This window comes from Mauremys reevesii, linkage group 4 (assembly GCF_016161935.1).
Source record: "Mauremys reevesii isolate NIE-2019 linkage group 4, ASM1616193v1, whole genome shotgun sequence".
Lineage (NCBI taxonomy): Eukaryota > Metazoa > Chordata > Testudines > Geoemydidae > Mauremys > Mauremys reevesii.
Window position 1 is genome coordinate 62,132,079 of NC_052626.1, and position 18,138 is coordinate 62,150,216.

The following is an 18,138-nucleotide window of genomic DNA, read 5'->3' on the forward strand; positions in this document are numbered from 1 at the left end:
TGGAGTGTGTGTGGGGAGGAGCAATCTCCAGCCTGTCCCCACCCTGAACCTACAGGCTTCACAGCAGCCCTGGGAGCAGGGGCTTAGCATCCTCTTCATCCACCCACCCCCACCCTTGGTCCTGCCCACAGGGAGCGCAGGGCTGCTCCGTCCCCTAGGCACCCTCCCCTGCTGAGCCACCTCTCTGACTTGGTTCCATGAAGCCCCTGCAGTCAGGTTCCTTGGGCCCTGGTGCACAGTGCATCCTTAGGGCTTAACCCCTTCCTGCCCGCGCTGTAGCCGGAGGAGTCTGGATTATGTTGGTGGCCAGCAGCAGCCTGGAGGTGTTATCTGCCTTTTGACACTGTGCAAGCAGGAAAGGACAAGGGGAGAGAAGAGATGAGCTCTGCAAAGACATTTGCCAGGTCATCCCTTCCCCCCGCTCCTCCTCCCCTGTGTCTGGAAGCAGCTCTCGTCCCTTCCCTCCCACACAGTGCCGAAAGGCTGTGGCTGGCCACATTCTGGTGTGAACCCTGGCAGAAATCTGGGGTGGGGCGGCATGTCACCCTGCGGTCCCGTCCCCCCCCCACATGCCAGGAAAGGCGGATCCATCATGGGGGCCCAGTCAGGCATGGAGGGTGGAGAGCGCCGGTCAGGGAGGGCTGGGTAGGTCGGTCACTCCCCCTATGTGAGAGAGGTGTACGGGAGGTTGGGGGGGGGGGAGTGTCACCCCTCCCCGTATTAACCATAAAGCCTTACTGATAAGAAGGTAAATAAAAAGAATCCAACTACACAGTAATTCTTTTCAACAGGAGCTCAGTCAACTTGATGTTAATTTGAATGTTTGTATTGCATAGTTCTGACTGATTGCCATTGAACTCACTTGAGTATGAGTAATTTTACCAGGTGTTCTGTATTCACCATAGGGAAATATGGTCACCCAACCCAGAAGTGACACACAACCTCTTTGTCTGACGACTGTGGAAAATGGCCAACTTACCACATTGTGGCACATATGGCTAAAAATAGCAAGCCTAAGAGTAACATCTTGTTTCCCTGAATGTGGGAACAATGAAAAGGAAACAAAAAGTAGTAGTCGAGATGATGAAGGGAAGGAGAGTGCACATTGTCTGTATACAAGAGACAAAATGGAAGGGATTGAAATCCACGTACATCAAGGAGGCTACAAGATGATGCGCAGCAGCAAAGAAGAATAGAGTAGGAATAACAGTAGCAGAAATATTACTGGATGTGATAGTGGACATCCAAAGAAAGAGTGACCAGCTGATGAAAGTTAGAACAGCACTGACAGGAAACCAAAACTTTTATGGTATATGCTGATCTGTTCCACACATTGGCTATATGAGAGAGGAGAAGGTAGAGTTCCACAAAGCATTGGGCCAAGTGATGAGTGAAGTACCACATGCTGAGTGCCTGATTATCAGAGCAGATTTCAATAGCTATGAGAGAACACAGTGAGAGCTATAATGACTGCCAGAGGATGAAGTTTTGGTACCAGAAATGAAGCTGGTGAGGATATCTTGGAGTTAGCCAGAGCCCATGGCCTGATTGTTGCCAATATATATTTCACAAAGAGGGAGAAGCACTTAATTATATACTGGAGCAGTGCCAACAGGTCCCAGACTGATTATTTCCTGACAAGAAGAGATCTAAAAAAATGTGAGACTGTAAAGTGATCCCAGGAGAGCAGATTGCAGAGCAACATAGGTTGCATGTAACAGACTTCTGGGTGAAAAAGGCAATGGGCGGCAAGGGGGGGCACTAAAAGATGAGCTGTGGAACAAAGGATAAAGTGGTAGAGGCCTGCAGACAGGGAAGTTAGTCTGAGATTTCTATATTGGTCAGACAATGACCAAACCAGCCATGATGATACCAATGAGGTTTGGAGAAAAATATCCACAGGTAACACAGAAAGCTCACAAGCTGTGTGTTGACAAATGAAAGAAGATATGGTAGTGGTCTAATGATGTGCAGGAAACAGAAAAGAAAAAAGGAGGGAAGGCTTAAGTGATGGCAGAAATAAGAATAGTGGACAGTTATGAGGAATATAGGCTGGTAAAGAGAAAGATGAAAATACTGGTTGCAGAAGCTAAGGATCAGGCACTTAAAGCTTTATATGTAGGATTATTGAGGAAGGAAGGGCAAAAATGAATATAGAGGTTAGCAAAGATCAGACAATGAAGCACTAGGGATCTGAGAGTTGTGAAGTGTATCAAAGACAAAAATGGAAGAGTACTGGTGGAAGATAGCAAAATCATTAGGAGAGGTCAGTGGTTTTATGAGAAACTGCTCAAGGGAGAGAACCTGAGGAAATCATTGCGCTAAGTATGGGCAAACAACAACCTCACAAGAGCTATCACTGTGTTAGTGAGTCAGACTGCATTAAATATGATGACACATGGGAAGGCAGAGGGATCAGATCATGTAGCATTTGAGGTATTTAAATCACTGGGCTATCAGGCAGTGGTGGTGATGATGAACATCCTTAAATTAATCCTCCAAACTGAAAAATTATCCAACTATTGGGGGAAGAGCATATTGGTCTCTATCTTCAAGCATAAAGGGGATGTGGAAGAATGTAGTAATTACTAATTGTAATGGGGAGGGGCACTCACTTCTTGCGCGAGTCCTGCTGCTGCTGCTGCAATACTACAAGCTTTTTCCGCTGCTGTCACCGCCTGTAGCTTTGTCAACCTCACTTGGCAAGTCTTCCATGGCTTGGCCCTCCAACTGAGTCACAAAGCCCAAATGAATCCCTTCAGGGGTATTAAACTGTCTAATAAATGAACAGTCTATTTGTCCTGACTCCGGTCTCCTTTAAATGCAGCCCTTTCTTTGGGTTCCTAGTTCAGCCCTGCCCCCTTTGTGGGATTTATGCTGCTTTGTTTGTGGCCAATAGGGGAACCCAGACCTGCCCACTACTCCAGTGGCAGGAGTAAGGCCCTGCAGTTAACACTGCTCAGTACTCCTGACACCCCTAATGAGCCAGCTAAGCTGCCTGATAGACAGGGGCGGCTCTAGAGCCCAGCGGGGCAAGCACCCGCCTGGGGCGGCCCTTTCCCAGGGGGCGGCAGGCTGGGCCGGTGGACCTGCCACAGTCATGCCTGCGGGAGGTCCACCGGAGCCCCGGGACGACCGGACCTGCCGCAGGCATGACTGCGGACGGTTCACTGGTCCCGCGGCTCGGCTGGACCTCCCGCAGGCATGACTGCGGCAGCTCAACTGGAGCTGCCGGACCAGCTAACCGTCCGCAGCTGCGGGAGGTCCAGCTGATCCGCGCGAGCAGCGGACCCTCCGCAGTCACGCCCGCGGCAGGTCCGCTGCTCCCGCGGCTCGGGGGCGCCTCCCGGGCATGATTGCTTAGGGCGGCCAAATTTGTAGAGCCGCCCCTGCTGATAGACTGACTGTAGGAGGGTGCTCTGGGCTGAAACCGAGGGGTTCAGAGGCCTGGAGGGGTATCAGGGCTGGGGCAGGGGGTTGGTTGAGGTGAGGGCTCCAGCTGGGGGTGCAGGCTCTGGTATGGGGCTGGGGATGTTGGGTTTGGGATGTAGGAGGGTGCTCTGAGTTTGAATCAAGGTGTTTGGAGTGCAGGAGAGGGATTAGGGCTGGGACAGGGGAATGGGGCATGGGAGGGGGTCAGGGGTGCAGTTTCCAGGCAGCGCTTACCTCAAGCAGCTCCCAGAAGCAATGGCATGTCCCCTCTCTGGCTCCTATGTGGAGGCATGGCCAGGTGGCTCTGCATGCTGCCCTGTCTGGCAGTTTGGGGCAGGGGCAGTGTGCAGGCCCCCCTGGCTGCTCCTACCCATAGGAGCCAGAGAGGAGACATGCTGGCTGCTTTCCGGGAGCTGTGCAGCGCAGAGGTTAGCAGGGAGCCTTCCAGCCCGGTTGTGTGGCACCGCCAACTGAACAGTCAATGGCCCCGTCAGTGGTGCTGACCGTAGTTGCTAGGATCCCTTTTCAACCAGATATTCTGGTAAAAAAATGGACACCTGGTCACCCTAACCACAGCGGCTCAGAGCTGGTCCCCATGGTACCCCGCAGCTCCCAACCACCACAGATGGCAAGGAGACCCTGCAGCTCCCAGCCGCTGTGGGCTGAAGTCAGAGGTTTCTGGAAGTCATGGATTCCATGACTTCTGCGACCTCTATGACACAATTGTAGCCTTTCCTATTAGTTGTCTCTTTTGTAAGATGAATGGTCCCCATCTTTTTAATCTCTCCTCATATGGAAGTTGTTCCATATTGTTGTTTCCCTTCTCTGGCAATTCTCATTTATTGATTTTTTTCCAAATTCTTTTTTCCAATTCTAATATAACTTTTTGAGATGGGATGACCAGAAGTGTACGGAGTATCCAACTCTTGTGTGTACCATGGATTTATATAATGGCATTATGATATTTTCTGACTCATTATCTATCCCTTTCCTAACAGTTCCTAACATTCTGTTAGCCTTTTTGACTGCTGCTGCATATTGAGCAAATGTTTTCAGAGAACTATCCACAATGACTCCAGAATCTTTCTTCAGTGATAACAGCTAATTTAGATCACATCATTATGTATGTATAGTTGGGATCATGTTTTCCATTGTGTATTATTTTGCATTTTTCAACATTCAATTTCATCTGCCATTGTGTTGCCCAGTCACCAAGTTTTGTGAGATCCCTTTGTAATTCTTCACAGTCTGCTTTGGACTTCACTCTTTTGTATCATCTGCAAACATTGTCACCTCACTGTTTACCCCCTTTGCCAGATCATTCATGACTATGTTGAACTGCACTAGACCCAGTACAAATCTTTGGGTGACCCTGCTATTTACCTCTCTCCACTGTGAAAACTGGCCATTTCTTTCCTATGCTTTGTTTCCTATCTCTTAACCAGTTACTGATCCATGAGAGGACCTTCCTTCTTATCCCAGGACTGCACAGTTTGCTTAAGAGCCTTTGTTGTGGGACCACAGGCTTTTGGTGACATGAGAACAGGAAAGGAGGAAGCAGATTTTTGGAATGCGCCATGGCTGAGGTTTATTGGGATGGGCTTTGTGTGGCAAAGGAGTCAAGTGTGTTGGAGACAGAGGAGGGGAGGGATAAGACAACTGAGTCTACTGATGTGATGGATGTGAATGCTGGTATCAGAGGGCCACCGCTTGAATCAAGGGCATCCTGACCATTCAGAAGTTTTGATAATAGTAAACGTGTCACATTCGGTGTCCAGTTGCTGAGTGGTCATTTTAGCTGAGGAGGAAGATCTGGGATTCTATCCTACATACCTCATCATCCTGCAGGTCCTCCTCTAGCTGGAGAACCTTTTTCAGAGCAGCAGCAACATATTTCTTCCTTTTACAGAGGAAATCCTGTTCCTCTCTGCACAAGTCAAACCCTAAGCGCACGTCTAGGTCTTCTGAGCTGGAACACAGACCAGGAAAAACACAGGCACACATATTGCATGTTGTTACTGATAGTCAATTTTAGAACGTACAGTGCAGACAATCAACCATTTCCAAAAAGAGTCAATCTGACAAAAGAGTCTTTCCCACACTCCTATATAGACAAACTGATGTAACATGAACAAGAGAGAGAGAAAAGCAAGAAAAAAAAGGAGGAAATTAATTCCTATAAGTAATTTCTGAAGGTGCTACCAGGAGGATCCTGCTATATTTTAGACATAAGCTGGTGGCTGTTATTAAAGCCCTATGCCTTTTCGAGAGCTGTAATAGAACAAGCTTTGCTGACTGTAACTGATCAACTTTATATCTAAACAGCATCATGAGAGATTATGGATTGTGCTGAACAGGAAACCAACATAACAGGATAAATACAGATTCGAAATTGCTAACTCTGCCACTACTTCTATCTCATACATGAGTCTCATGAAACTGATGAAAATCTTGGGTACAGTATATGTTGTGTTCTTTTTAATATATAAAGTTCCAGCTTTCCATCTAAAGGAATTAAAAGTTGTGTGCTTTTAATGTCTTTGCACGAATTGTTGACATACAGTAAACAGACTTTTTCTCATAAACAGACAGGGAGAGAGCAGAATTTAGCTGACAAAATCATTAACATCTAAATAGGATGGATCTCTTACCAGTCTGTAGCCTTCACATACAAATCAAATTTTTTATCCTGAAAACCAAGAATACAAATACCTTAAATGCCATCACATTTTTAAGGTTTCCCCTCCCTTCAGCTTTTGAGTGAGTTTTATCTTGTCCCTTTTCAGCAATGCAGACACCTACCTGAGATGCTATGTATATGGATTCAACACCACTAATTTATTCTCTGTAAAGCTGCTCAGTAATTCTCAGCATTTTCCAGTGACTGTACCGTTTTAAACAGATGAACACCTTGGCTGTACTAGCTAGTGTTTGTCTCCTCCAATGCGCCTGTGTGTGATCTATAACCCACCAGAAATCTGGTGCTGCCAAAGTTCCATGGTTAGTTAGAATGCCCCCACGCCCACCCCCTGGACAGGAGGAGATGAGCGGCAGTGCCCCAAGACCTAGCACAGTGATTTATCATTAAGATCAGGATGGAATGTCTAGAGCATCACTCACAAAAGCCTGAAGAGGCAAGCACTGGTTGAGAATTGGTGATATAAATGACAGTTCAAGGTGACTTATTTGGCTAATCATGAAAATCTCATTATAGCTATTAGCTTTTGTAGAATACAGGATTTTTGTGAGTAGTAGTGGTTTTTCTTTTCCAAAGTTAAATTTTGGCTCTTAGCAATATCACTTAACTGTGGCCCTTTAACATGGGTTTACATAATCATAAAGCATATTGTTAATCCCCATAACATTTCAGAATCATAGAATAAATCAGGAGTTCCCAACTTCCCAGCGTTTTCAGACAACTGCACCAGTGTACTGGGCCGAAATCTCTGCTATATCAGCCATTGTCCTCCATCTTCCATTCACTTAGGCCCACTGCAATGAGTTTGGAATCTTGGAACTCCCAATCCCAGGTACCTAAATACAAGATTGCATTCCGGAACAATGGTTCCAATGATTGTATTCCGGAGCACTATAGTTGCATGGCTACAGCTGGAGCTCCACTGTCAGAGACAACAGAACACATGGAGAGTCAGGTGACCATTATGGGACAGACAGAGATCTGGCTCCCAAGATTCATGGAGCTGGGAAGGAGCATAGCCTTTGAAATCAAATTTCCCTAACCTCTTTCACCATAAGGATAATGCCAGAAAAACTCATTGAGGGGATTATCTTCAATCTCCTCCTCCTCTTATCCCCTTTCCATTATTTTTTCCAAGGAAGGAGGCAATCTAGGCCATTATTGTTACACGGGTAATAATCCAGATATAGATCAGTGTTTATTCCTAAGGACTAACAATAGGCACTCACCTCTGCTATTGTTACTTTCTCTCCTGTGGGAAGTGAATTGAGAGCCACATTTGGCGAGTCTGCCTTTGTGTTATAGGAACAGCTACGCTGAAGAAATACATACAAGTTTATATCACAAGGAGTAAAATGAAGATAGATTAATGTTGCTATCTAATGCATGTGTTTCTTTAAAGTTACTACTAAGTTTATTAAGGCCAATGATAACTTACAAAGGAGTAACGTGGTTTCTGCTTTGGTAGAATAACATCCAATGCTGGCTGCTTATACTTGACATAGTGAAACTTAGTGGGACATGAGGATCTAATGATGGGATCAGAGGCCAATGTAAGGTCTTGGGTCTCTTCATGGGATCCTTTCACTGTGAGGGAGATGTCTTTCCCTAAAGGAATGAGACAAAGCACACAGAGAAGTTACTATTATTGGACTGGAAACATAGCATTATAAGGGTATTAAAAAAAACCCCTTCATTAAACTGATTAGAAGTTCTCTACACTGAGCTCAAAGAGACCATTTATTGATCAATATTATTCTATTATAATATTTAGAGAAATAGGGGGTTGGGTAATCAAGGAAATTTTGGGATAGGTAATTGACCCTAGAGGTATTGACAGAAATTAGGATAAAATGAAGTTTCACAAGAAGAGGCTCAGATACATCGGGTTTTTTGCGCTATGGGAACCATTTATTTGCTTCTATTTGATTCCAAAACAGCAAATCTATACTAATGTACCATATGTAAGGCTAAGATTTAGTCATGAGTATTTTTGGTAAAAGTCATGAACAGGTCAGGGTAATAAAAAAAAATTAACAGCCCGTGACCTGTCCATGACTTTTACCAAAAATACCCCTGACTAAATCTCTACTTCTGGGGCCCCACTGCTCTGAGGTCCCATGCTGGGAGGACCTGCTCCAGTGCTGGGGGTTGACTGTCTCCTAGCTGGTGCTCCCAGGGACCACTCTTCAGAGGCCTCTGGGTGCCCCCGGGGTTGCTTCAGCCACCCCGAGAATGCTGCTGCTCAAGGGTTCCCAGGGCACCCCCAAGACTGCTGCTCAGGTGCTTCCCAAAGTCAGCCACACTGGCCACTGTTCCGGTGGTCCCCAGAGCCAGCTGCCTTGGGTTGCTCCAGTTGTAGCTGGTGTGGCTGGCCCTGGAACAGCCCCTGGGACTGCTACTCAGATGCTCCCCAGGACCACTGCTCAATCAGTCCGCGGGACCAGCCGCACCAGCTGCTGCTCAGGCAGTTCCTGGAGCCAGCTGCCCGGGGCCTCCCTAGCAGTGGCCATGGCGGCTGTCCCCAGGGACCGCTGGAGCAGCTGGCCCCAGGTCACTCCAGGAGCGGCTAGTGCGGCCAGTGCACCAGAGCAGTGGGCCCAGATAAAATAACACATTTTAAAACACTACTTAACACTGAGTATAGACAGGATATCACATCTTTAAAATGGTCATGATCAGCCCAGGGCCAAAGGCATTTAGGTGCTTGATTTCAAAGGGAGTTAGGGGCCTAAATACCTTTGAGCATCTGGGCCTAAGTGCTTAATGGGCTTTAAAAATATGTTAATTACAATGTCTTAACTAACAAGTATTTTTAAACAAGTCTTTTCCCTAGTTTAGACAGGTGTGTTTGTACAATGCCTAGCACAATGGGGCACAATATAAAAATGAACAATAAATTTGAGACTAAATCTGTAAAAAGGCCTCTAAAGGAGACATTCTGAGGTAACAAACAGGAAGTTTTCACTCATTTTGTAATATGTTTTTAAATAAAAAAAACAAAGGAAAGAATATGTCAAAACAACATGACTGCAACACCATGCTTGAGATTTTAATCACAGATAGGTCAGACAATTCTAGTTATAAAATCAATATTAATTCTACACACTTGAATATTTGCCCTAGACAGATTTCTCTCTGATTACATTAATACTGGACAATATGATTCAATACTTGGAAATACACAATGTAATGTAAAGAAATTGTACTTTTTTTCTATATGTTGTATTCTGAATTATTTCCCTTAAGCTATGTAATCATTTAGTGAAAAGCCTTTTGTAATGGACATCAGCTCATATAAGAGAACAAAATTAAGGTTGCTGTCAGAATCATAACTCTAACCCTTATGTGATTAAAATCTCAGCTTTAGTGTTACTTTAAAGGCATTCACTATACAGATGTATGTGATGCAGTCCATGTAACCAATAACATAGATTACTCATTTTAAAGTTGATTTTACGAAAGTTGAATCATGTGGAAATATTATTTTATTCCATTTATTTATTTTAATGATTCATAGAATGGCCGATTGCCATAGTAGAATCAATATCTGGTTACTTATAACCAATTAATGAAGCAATAATCTCACGTGATAAAGGCTTCTTCTTCTTTCCCTTCTTCTTCTCATCCACCTGAATGTCCAAACAGCAGACTTTGCGAGACTGTAACAGCAGAACAATAAAACAGTTCATGATGGAGAATATCATGGTTTGAAGTTCTATTTCCCATCCTAGTGTATTACTATTGATGCACAGATTGAGTGCTATGTAGGCAGCATGCTCAGCCCCTAGGAAAACCAAATGTTCTACAATGACCTTGCTATTCGATTATGAATTAAACTGAATGACTGTAAGGAGCCACATGTAGTCATCAGCTGTAGGAATGGATGGGTGGTTGTGACTTATAACACAGCTCCTCTGAAGAGTGTGAGGCACGCCAAACTAACAGCATTCTCAGGATACGGGGAGGGCCACAAAGGACTAATTCAGGTGAAAAAAACAAATAATGAGAGAAAGCTACTAAGAGAACCAGTATCTCTGGCAAGCAAAGCCCTTGTGGGAAGTGTTATTGTTATGAATGTTTAAGTGTCAGTAATTTTGGGGAATAGTATAGGAACAGAAACTATGGGGAAGCAAATTGTTCCTCCACCATTTCATACAGTTTCAGAGGATGGGACTGAATAAAAATATCTGTGGGGGAGCTCACAGCTTTACAGATATCAGTGCCTCCCACTGCAGGAAATAGGGTGAGAACGCTGGCTGTGAGGCAGCTCACCACTATACCACGCCCAATTTTTGCCAGGAGTTGTCACTTTGCAATATTGTAGGAGAGCTAGCTTGGTGGATCTCACAGCTGCTCCAGTCATAGCTCTCCAAACATAACACATGGGCGGAGATGGTGTGAGGCAGGTGACTAAGAGGGGAATCACATCTATTTTCAGCCTCCGCCTCTCTCTGCAGGAGTGTGCCTTGGCTTGCTGACTTCAAAGCAGCTCACAGTTTCTCTAGTCCCACCGAGGGTTGGAGCCTCTAGCAATTAAAGTTTAATCTTTAATTAAAGATTATGCCATGTGATGAAACCTCCATGAATACATCCAATCAGAATTGGCAAACCTCATCACACCTGCATTATGAGTACTGTTACAGGACAAGAAAGATAACAGAACATAAAGGTTACCACTAGAACTCCATTAGTAACGATGGTTTCAGAGGGATCCAAACTAGGAAGCAAAATGAAAAGCGCATATTTAGTAACTGGTGCAGTATAATTTAATGAGACACTTTTCTCCCGACTGCTGTCTGCCTTATCTTAGTTTTGTGCTAAATTTTGGAAGTGTTGTGTCTGAACGAAGGAATAATTCTAGAAGCCTCATGGTGCAAGTCTCCCTATACCACTTTGCCATGGCACAACCACTATAGCTCATGCCATTCTAGTCATCAAAGTTCTGCTAACAAAGATTTCCTGCTGGGCCAAACCATGTGATTGTTTTCTGACATTCACTAAGATGAGATTACAGTTGGCTTCATTGGATCAAGATTCCAAATGTAAAAGAAGGATTCCAGACAAAACACTGACAAAACATTTATCGAAGATCCCATTATACTATTAAGATGACAGTATTGCCCCATTTTTCTCAAAGACAAACTATGAAGCTAAAATGAAATTTGAGTTAATACCAGATGCAGGTGAAGACTGTCCCACTAATCACACCTTAATGGGTATTCAGCACATGAAAAACGTAACTAGCTTTTTAATATTTCTTCCCCCTCTGTGAAATTCTCCTGCCTGTCCATGATTCACTAATGATTCTCCGAGAATTCACCATTCTTTGATATTACAGATACCATAAATCTCACTGTAAACTATGCTTATTATTAGTAGTAGTGTCAAAGAATGATGCATTCTGGGCAAATGAAATTGATTCATTCATTAGTCTCTGAATTGTTGCTTCTGTCCCTTACAGATTCTATATCATTTGGCTTTTACTTACATATTCTCCAGTCTGAATTCCACCTCCAACTCTTCCTTTCTCTGAAGAAAAAAAGTTAACGTGATTATTATACCAAAGGTTCTCAAACTGTGTCCCATTCACTACTAGTGATCTGTGGAGCACTTAGTGGTGGTCCATGGATACCTGTCAGATCACTTGGTGTTGGCTTCTCCTCCTCGCTTCTAGCTGCTTTTACACAAGCACTACAGCTCTTTATTGCTAAGAAGAGCCTGGATGTCTGTAAAAGCAGCTGTTAACAAAGAAGAGGTGTCAGCTTGCCTTCCTCTACTGGGAGCTGCTGTCACATAATAGGGGCGGGGGGAATGAGATGCTGTCTGGGATCGCTGCCACCAGTGGGACTGGAGTTGCAACCGATCAGTGGGAGAGGAGCTAAAGGCTGTCAATAGAAGGAAGCCTCCTAGCATATGTCTACACTGCAGCTGGGAGGTGTGATTTCCAGTGTGGGCAGACAGACTCACACTAGCTTGAGCTGAGCTAGCATGCTAAACATATCAGTGTGGATGTCGCAGCCTGGGCTACCCGCCTGAGCCCAAGCCTCCCTGACCCCCTAGGTCTGAGCTTGGGTGGCTAGCTCAAGCTGCTGCCAGTGCTGCAACTTCCACATGGCTATATTTAGCACACTAGCTTCAGCTGAGCTAGCATGAGCCTGTCTTCCTGCATTGGGAATCACACCTCCCAGCTGCAGTGTAGACAGACTGCTCTCAGGATGTGTCTACACTTCAGACAGGGGAAAGGAGGATGAGAGTCCCAGCGTGAGAAGACGTACTCTCACTAGCTCTGATTGAACTAGCGTTCTAAAAATAGAGTGTAGCTGCGGCCTGGCCAAGACAGTACGTACATATTCAGAGCAGTTAGCCCCTCATGTATGATGATCAATGGAGTAGAGTCAGATGGCCAGGTTCCCTTAAGGGACTGTTCTTGAGGGGACAACAGGAAAGGAGGTAGTGCTAGGAGTTAGGCTGAAAGCAACTCAGCCACATGGACAGAGCAGTCCAGAGTGTTTAATAGAGTTCAACCTGTTCAACTTAACCTGCATTCAGCTACACTCATTGCAAATGAGATATTTCCCACTGCTCGCACTTCCGCAGGTACACTCTCTTTTCAGTGCACTGGCTCGAACAGAGCTGGGAATGACACCCCCAGCTTGAAGTGGAGACATATCCTGAGAAACATGCAGGGGAACAGTGGAAGAGGAGGACAAGGTCACTTGGCAATCTGCCCAGAGCAGCAGAGTAGAAGGAAATATGGAATTAGGGCAGCATGGATGGGGCCTGGAGAAGAAGGGGATCAGCTGGCAGGAAACCATGTCCAAAGGAGTGGGAGGGTCAGATGGGAAGAAAGGAGATGAATAATTGAAGAGTGAAAGGATTCTGTGTGATTAGTATAGTCTTTTTTAAAAGGACAATACACTTATCACATTAAAGACAGCTAAAAACATACCTACATTCTTTCCAACTATTACTTTTGCATATAAGCAATTGTTGTAGCTCTCTCAGGCATGTTTTGGGATCACAAATGGGATCACAATTGAGATGTTGGGAGGAGAATGTGACAATCTCTCCAGCAGGTTTGGTCCAAGATATGAAAAACGTTAAGAACACCTGAACAACATGATAATGCTTCCGGTTCAGAAAAGCCCTGTTGCATGTATAAACCTGATCCCAGAAAAAAAAGTGCTGTGGCAAAGTCAACTTCAATTTTTTGCAGCAGATGCAGACTAATTCTTTTTTTTTTTTTAGTCTTAAAACCCCTCCACTATACCTGACATTATTTGGCAAAACAGGAGCTGCTCTCATTGTTCGTGTCTGTGTGGGGATACTTCATATAAATACTATAGTCCTGTGCTCCTGTTGCTTTGACCTCTCTGGGCATTGTGAAAAGTACACAGAGATTCTCCACATGAACACATAAAGGATATTCTCATCTCTCCTACCTAGCCAATACTCTTTACCTTAGCACTGACAGTACCAATGCCAGTGCGGTGGCTTGGACATAAAACACCTGCTATATCTCTTGATACTAAGCTTTCCTGTTAATTGCCCCTTCACACCAGCTGTATATTACATTGCAATTGATCATTTAGGAAACCTGCTAAAAAAAAAGATACAACTTTCCAGACGTGACTTTCAAATTTGCATTCTAAATTGGAATTTATACAGCTAGTTGTCAATTTAAGTGATCGGCTGTGCAATTTAGACATTTAGGTAGCCATGTGCCAAAATTAATGTCACAGTGTATAATTATAAGCTACGCGTGAACTAGTACTAGATACAATCTAGTATCAGTTCCAGATCTCAGAGTTACTACCTCATAATTGCTGGGTTGGTGTCGACAAATTGTGACTGAGAACTTAGAGTGATACCTGTTGGAGGGGAGAATAATCTCCACTAGGGTCATCTTTGGTGGCAAACTCATCAAAGAGACTGCTTTGCAAAGAGCATCCCACTTTCACCAGCCTCCATTGCCCAAGAGCGCGGAGGCAAACCCCTTGAGTATAATGGAAGAAGCAACAGCAAAGAGGCCTTTCCAGAGGCTTAGAATGACAAACTACTATGGTGGGCAATCCAATACACAGGAAGGAAAACAGTAATACATTCCAAATAGTAGTGGAGGCAGAAAACCCAGGAGAGTGCGTCCCTTTCACCCAGCCCTCCCTGTTATTTCATACATCACCTGTGGGTCAGACTTAAAGTACATGAGAACTCTTTCTCCAAGTGGAAGTTTAGCCACATCAAAGTGCACAGTGAAGAGGTGATCATCCTGGGTAACATCATCCTCATCGTAGACACCCAACTCCAGCACATTCTGGGAAAGGAGGTGAGTGATTTTAGAAATTCTGCATTCTGGCTTTCACAGAGCCCAGAAAGCAGGGAATCCTGGGGAAAAATCTTGTGACAAAGAGAGGGAGAAAGAGAAAGAGAGTGTATGGTGGGAGAGAGGAGGAATGAGGAAATGATGCAAAGATCTACCTTTGAAAAAACATCTTCTACCTCTAAGTAATGTGGGTTTTCCCCAGCCCAAAGCTAGGCATGTGGCTGACATTTGGCTTCCACAGCCTGGTGCAAGATGACAAACTTCTGAATTGAGATGTGTCATTTCACATCTTTCTGCATCTCTTCCTGCCAGCCAGGAACATTACCTGCACCCTTTCTGCAGGAGAGATACCTGGCAGGATCTCTCTAGAGCACAGATTGAAGGAAGTTCTCAGGGCCTTACCTTGACCTGACTCTGGATCCTGTAGTAGAAGGTTTCATTCCAGACTGGGTCTTTGCAGTTGTTGATGGTTTTAGTCCAGAACTTTTCGGCTGAAGCTGTCGGCAGCCAGAGGGTCACATAGCAATCAGATTGGCTTACTGCATATTAAAAACAAAAACAACCTTGCTAAATGACAACATAGCAATTTATACAGTGCTTATTGGCACTAAGGGAATGAACACACTGAACAAAATTAAAGTCTTCATGTCTGTCCAACATATCCAGTCAAGTCCAGATAATAGAGACAGAGAAGAGGAGGAAATTGATTCTTCTTTGTAGAACTGCAACAAGAGCCACAATAAACACATTTTTTAAAGAAGGTTTTCCATTCTATACAATGAAGCAGTTATTTTCTTATTATTAAGCTTTTTATTTATTTTTTAAAGCATGAATATTTTTAATAGCCTGTGAGACAGAACATAGCTATATTGCACCAATTTATGCCTCGCCCTAACATATGGGCACAGTGTGGAGGAGAGCACAAGGAACCTCCCTCACCTTTGCACAACCTACATAAGGTCAGACACAGTTGCAGTTCTTGCTTTCAGTGGAGAGCAATAACTGCTTTCTCAATTTCCCTCTGAGCATGAGGAGAAGTGTGGAATAGGTGCAAGCAATTGCCCTGTCTGCTCCTCTCCACTCTTGCACTTCATCCTGGATCAGCACACAAAGTAAATATGCTGCATCTCTTAAAAGGGTGCCGCAGTGGGTGGACTCCCTCTGGGCACTGGGAAAGTCTAGGAAGCCTTCTTCTTCCCTGGAGGAGTTCAGGTCCCTCTGGAGCAGAACAGCTCAGCATCATTCCCAGTGCAGAACTACGTGGAACCTCTAGATCAGTAAAGTTACTCACAGGCATCTGTCCGATGGAGATTCCTCGCCCTTATGACTCTTACAGTGAGCAAGTAACAAGGAGATGATTCTGTCTGCAGAATAAACATACAAAAGGCAAGGGTGAACGTTAAAATGTGGGGTATATCTAGTAGATCAAAATGGTCAGGAGGGAGGGAGAAATACACCTCTGCCCCAATATAACGTGACCTGATATAACACAAATTCAGATCTAACGTGGTAAAGCAGTGCTCCAGGGGGCGGGGCTGCACGCTCCAGCGGCTCAAAGCAAGTTCGATAGAACGCGGTTTCACCTAGAACGCGGTAAGATTTTTTGGCTCTTGAGGACTGCGTTATATCGGGGTAGAGTTGTACCTAACATATAAGCAACCTGCTCAGGCAACTTCTGTATGATAATAAAATGATCAACAAATCTATTTTACTACTAATCATCTAAGCCAGGTTCTGTGATTAAAACAATATGAGACGCAGATTCATACAATTAGGGGAGGTTGGTTTGGTTTCTAACTAAAGTCCAGTTGTGTTAGATTGTATAATTCAGGGCCTAGTTGGGAGCTGGATTTTTCACATAGTTTTTAGGTGAGAAAAGGAAAAATTGCACAGGTTTTTACAAATGGTACAATTTTAGTTCTTTGAAATCCAGCTGCCACTGGTGCAGCACATGCGGTTTGGTAGTCAGGGAAGTGGCCGCTATTCTCAGCAGAGCTCTTCTTAGTGCGTTCAAGCCTGTTACAAGCAATATTTACTCTAGGGTCCCCAAATTGCTTCTAATCTCAATTTTGGTTCTCTCTACTTTGATACCTCCCTCATGCTACTCCCCATGGAATATTGATTCCTTTGAAGTGATGTCTTGTAACTGCATGAGAGCACTGAGCTAAGCTCTGTGATTTCAATGTACAGAGATTTGTGAGAATCTTTCCTTTAATTTTGAATCACCTGGGTTTGGACCCTTGGAGTTCACACCAGAAATCTGAAGTGAAACTCAGGTGAAACTACCATGTTTAACCCTGTTTTACATAAAAATCCCTCATCTCCTTTACCCAGCTGTTTAATTACTTTTAACCAGATTGCGTTTCGTAGGGTGAGATTTAACATTTCTCCCCAAAACTCTCACATTGCTCCCCTGATCCTTTCTTGGGGGTCTTCTTCATTTCCCCCATTTTATTTTATTTTTTTCCGTTCAGTTCACACTTTCCTTACTACTAACCCCCCATTTCAAAGGTTCCAGAAAGGAAAAAAAACAAAATAGGACACAAAATTAATTGGCAGTAAATCATAACTCAAAACGTTCCAACTTAACATACAGTACATAGTGCAAGTAATATACTCAAGAGATCTCAGAAGATATTGTGAGGGCTTAAATAATTAATGGACGAAATGAAACAGTCTTTACTAATGCAAATCTACCATTTAAATCAAAGGCAGTTTTGCTTAAAGAACACTTGAAGGATTTGATTCAAAGTTTGTAAAGCAATTTTTGATCCGTGGATGAAAGACTCTAGGGAAGTGCAATGTTCTTTTTATATTAATGTATTACATCCAATTAATCAACAGGAGGGGGAAATTTCTTAAACAATCAGTATGATGTTTGTAACTCAATATTTTGTGATCCCACCTGACAAAAATAAGTGATGTTTCCTAAATAGTTTAATAAATGCCATCATATTAGAGATAGATTCTCTTAATTCTGCTAATCTGCCCATGGAGATTCAAGAGAAAACTATTCAAATCCTTCATGATCTGAGAAAATATTATTCAATGTTAGCATATTCCCTTTATTGCTAACAAACACAAAGTCTGTCATTTACATATATAGTTTTTAATCTATTCAGCCATGCCGCATTCAGAGGCTCCATAATAGAAGTGTATTCTACAGTGGATGGACAGGGAGCAATAGGACAATTTTTTAACTCTTTTATGCACTATGGATAGGGTGACCAGACAGCAAGTGTGAAAAATCAGGACAGGGGATGGGGGGTAATAGGAGCCTATATAAGAAAAATACCCAAAAATTGTGACTGTCCCTATAAAATCGGGACATCTGGTCGCCCTATCTATGGACTTAATCCAGCACCCACTGCAGTCAATGGCAAAACTCCCATTCACTTCAGAGATGCAGGATTAGGTTTTATCAAATATTAACATACATAAAATATAAATATCCAGGTTTGGTTTGTCCTGCGCCTGTACAGAGGGCTGGACTAGATGACCTCTCCAGGTCCCTTCCAGCCCTACATTTCTATGATTCTACAGTTAAGTGGCACTTCAAATAAATCAGAGCTGTGTTTAACAGATTGGTTTATAGAGCCTGATTTTTAGTCATCAGCCTCCACTTAGGTAAACAAAAGCACTTTTGCAAGTACAAACACACTTGAACAATTCCAGTTTGCAC

General features: G+C 43.8%; 1 protein-coding gene across 1 annotated transcript in view; it reads right to left on the bottom strand.

Annotated features, from left to right (window-relative positions):
• LOC120404471 (cytosolic phospholipase A2 epsilon-like) overlaps window positions 1–18,138 on the bottom strand; it is a 33,199-nt gene that overhangs the window by 13,401 nt on the left and 1,660 nt on the right. Inside the window, 10 exon segments of the mRNA XM_039537094.1 lie at window positions 5,266–5,401; window positions 6,084–6,121; window positions 7,360–7,446; window positions 7,569–7,738; window positions 9,720–9,792; window positions 10,808–10,850; window positions 11,622–11,662; window positions 14,316–14,447; window positions 14,859–14,995; window positions 15,748–15,820. Of these exon segments, the coding sequence (XP_039393028.1) occupies window positions 5,266–5,401; window positions 6,084–6,121; window positions 7,360–7,446; window positions 7,569–7,738; window positions 9,720–9,792; window positions 10,808–10,850; window positions 11,622–11,662; window positions 14,316–14,447; window positions 14,859–14,995; window positions 15,748–15,820 (930 nt within the window).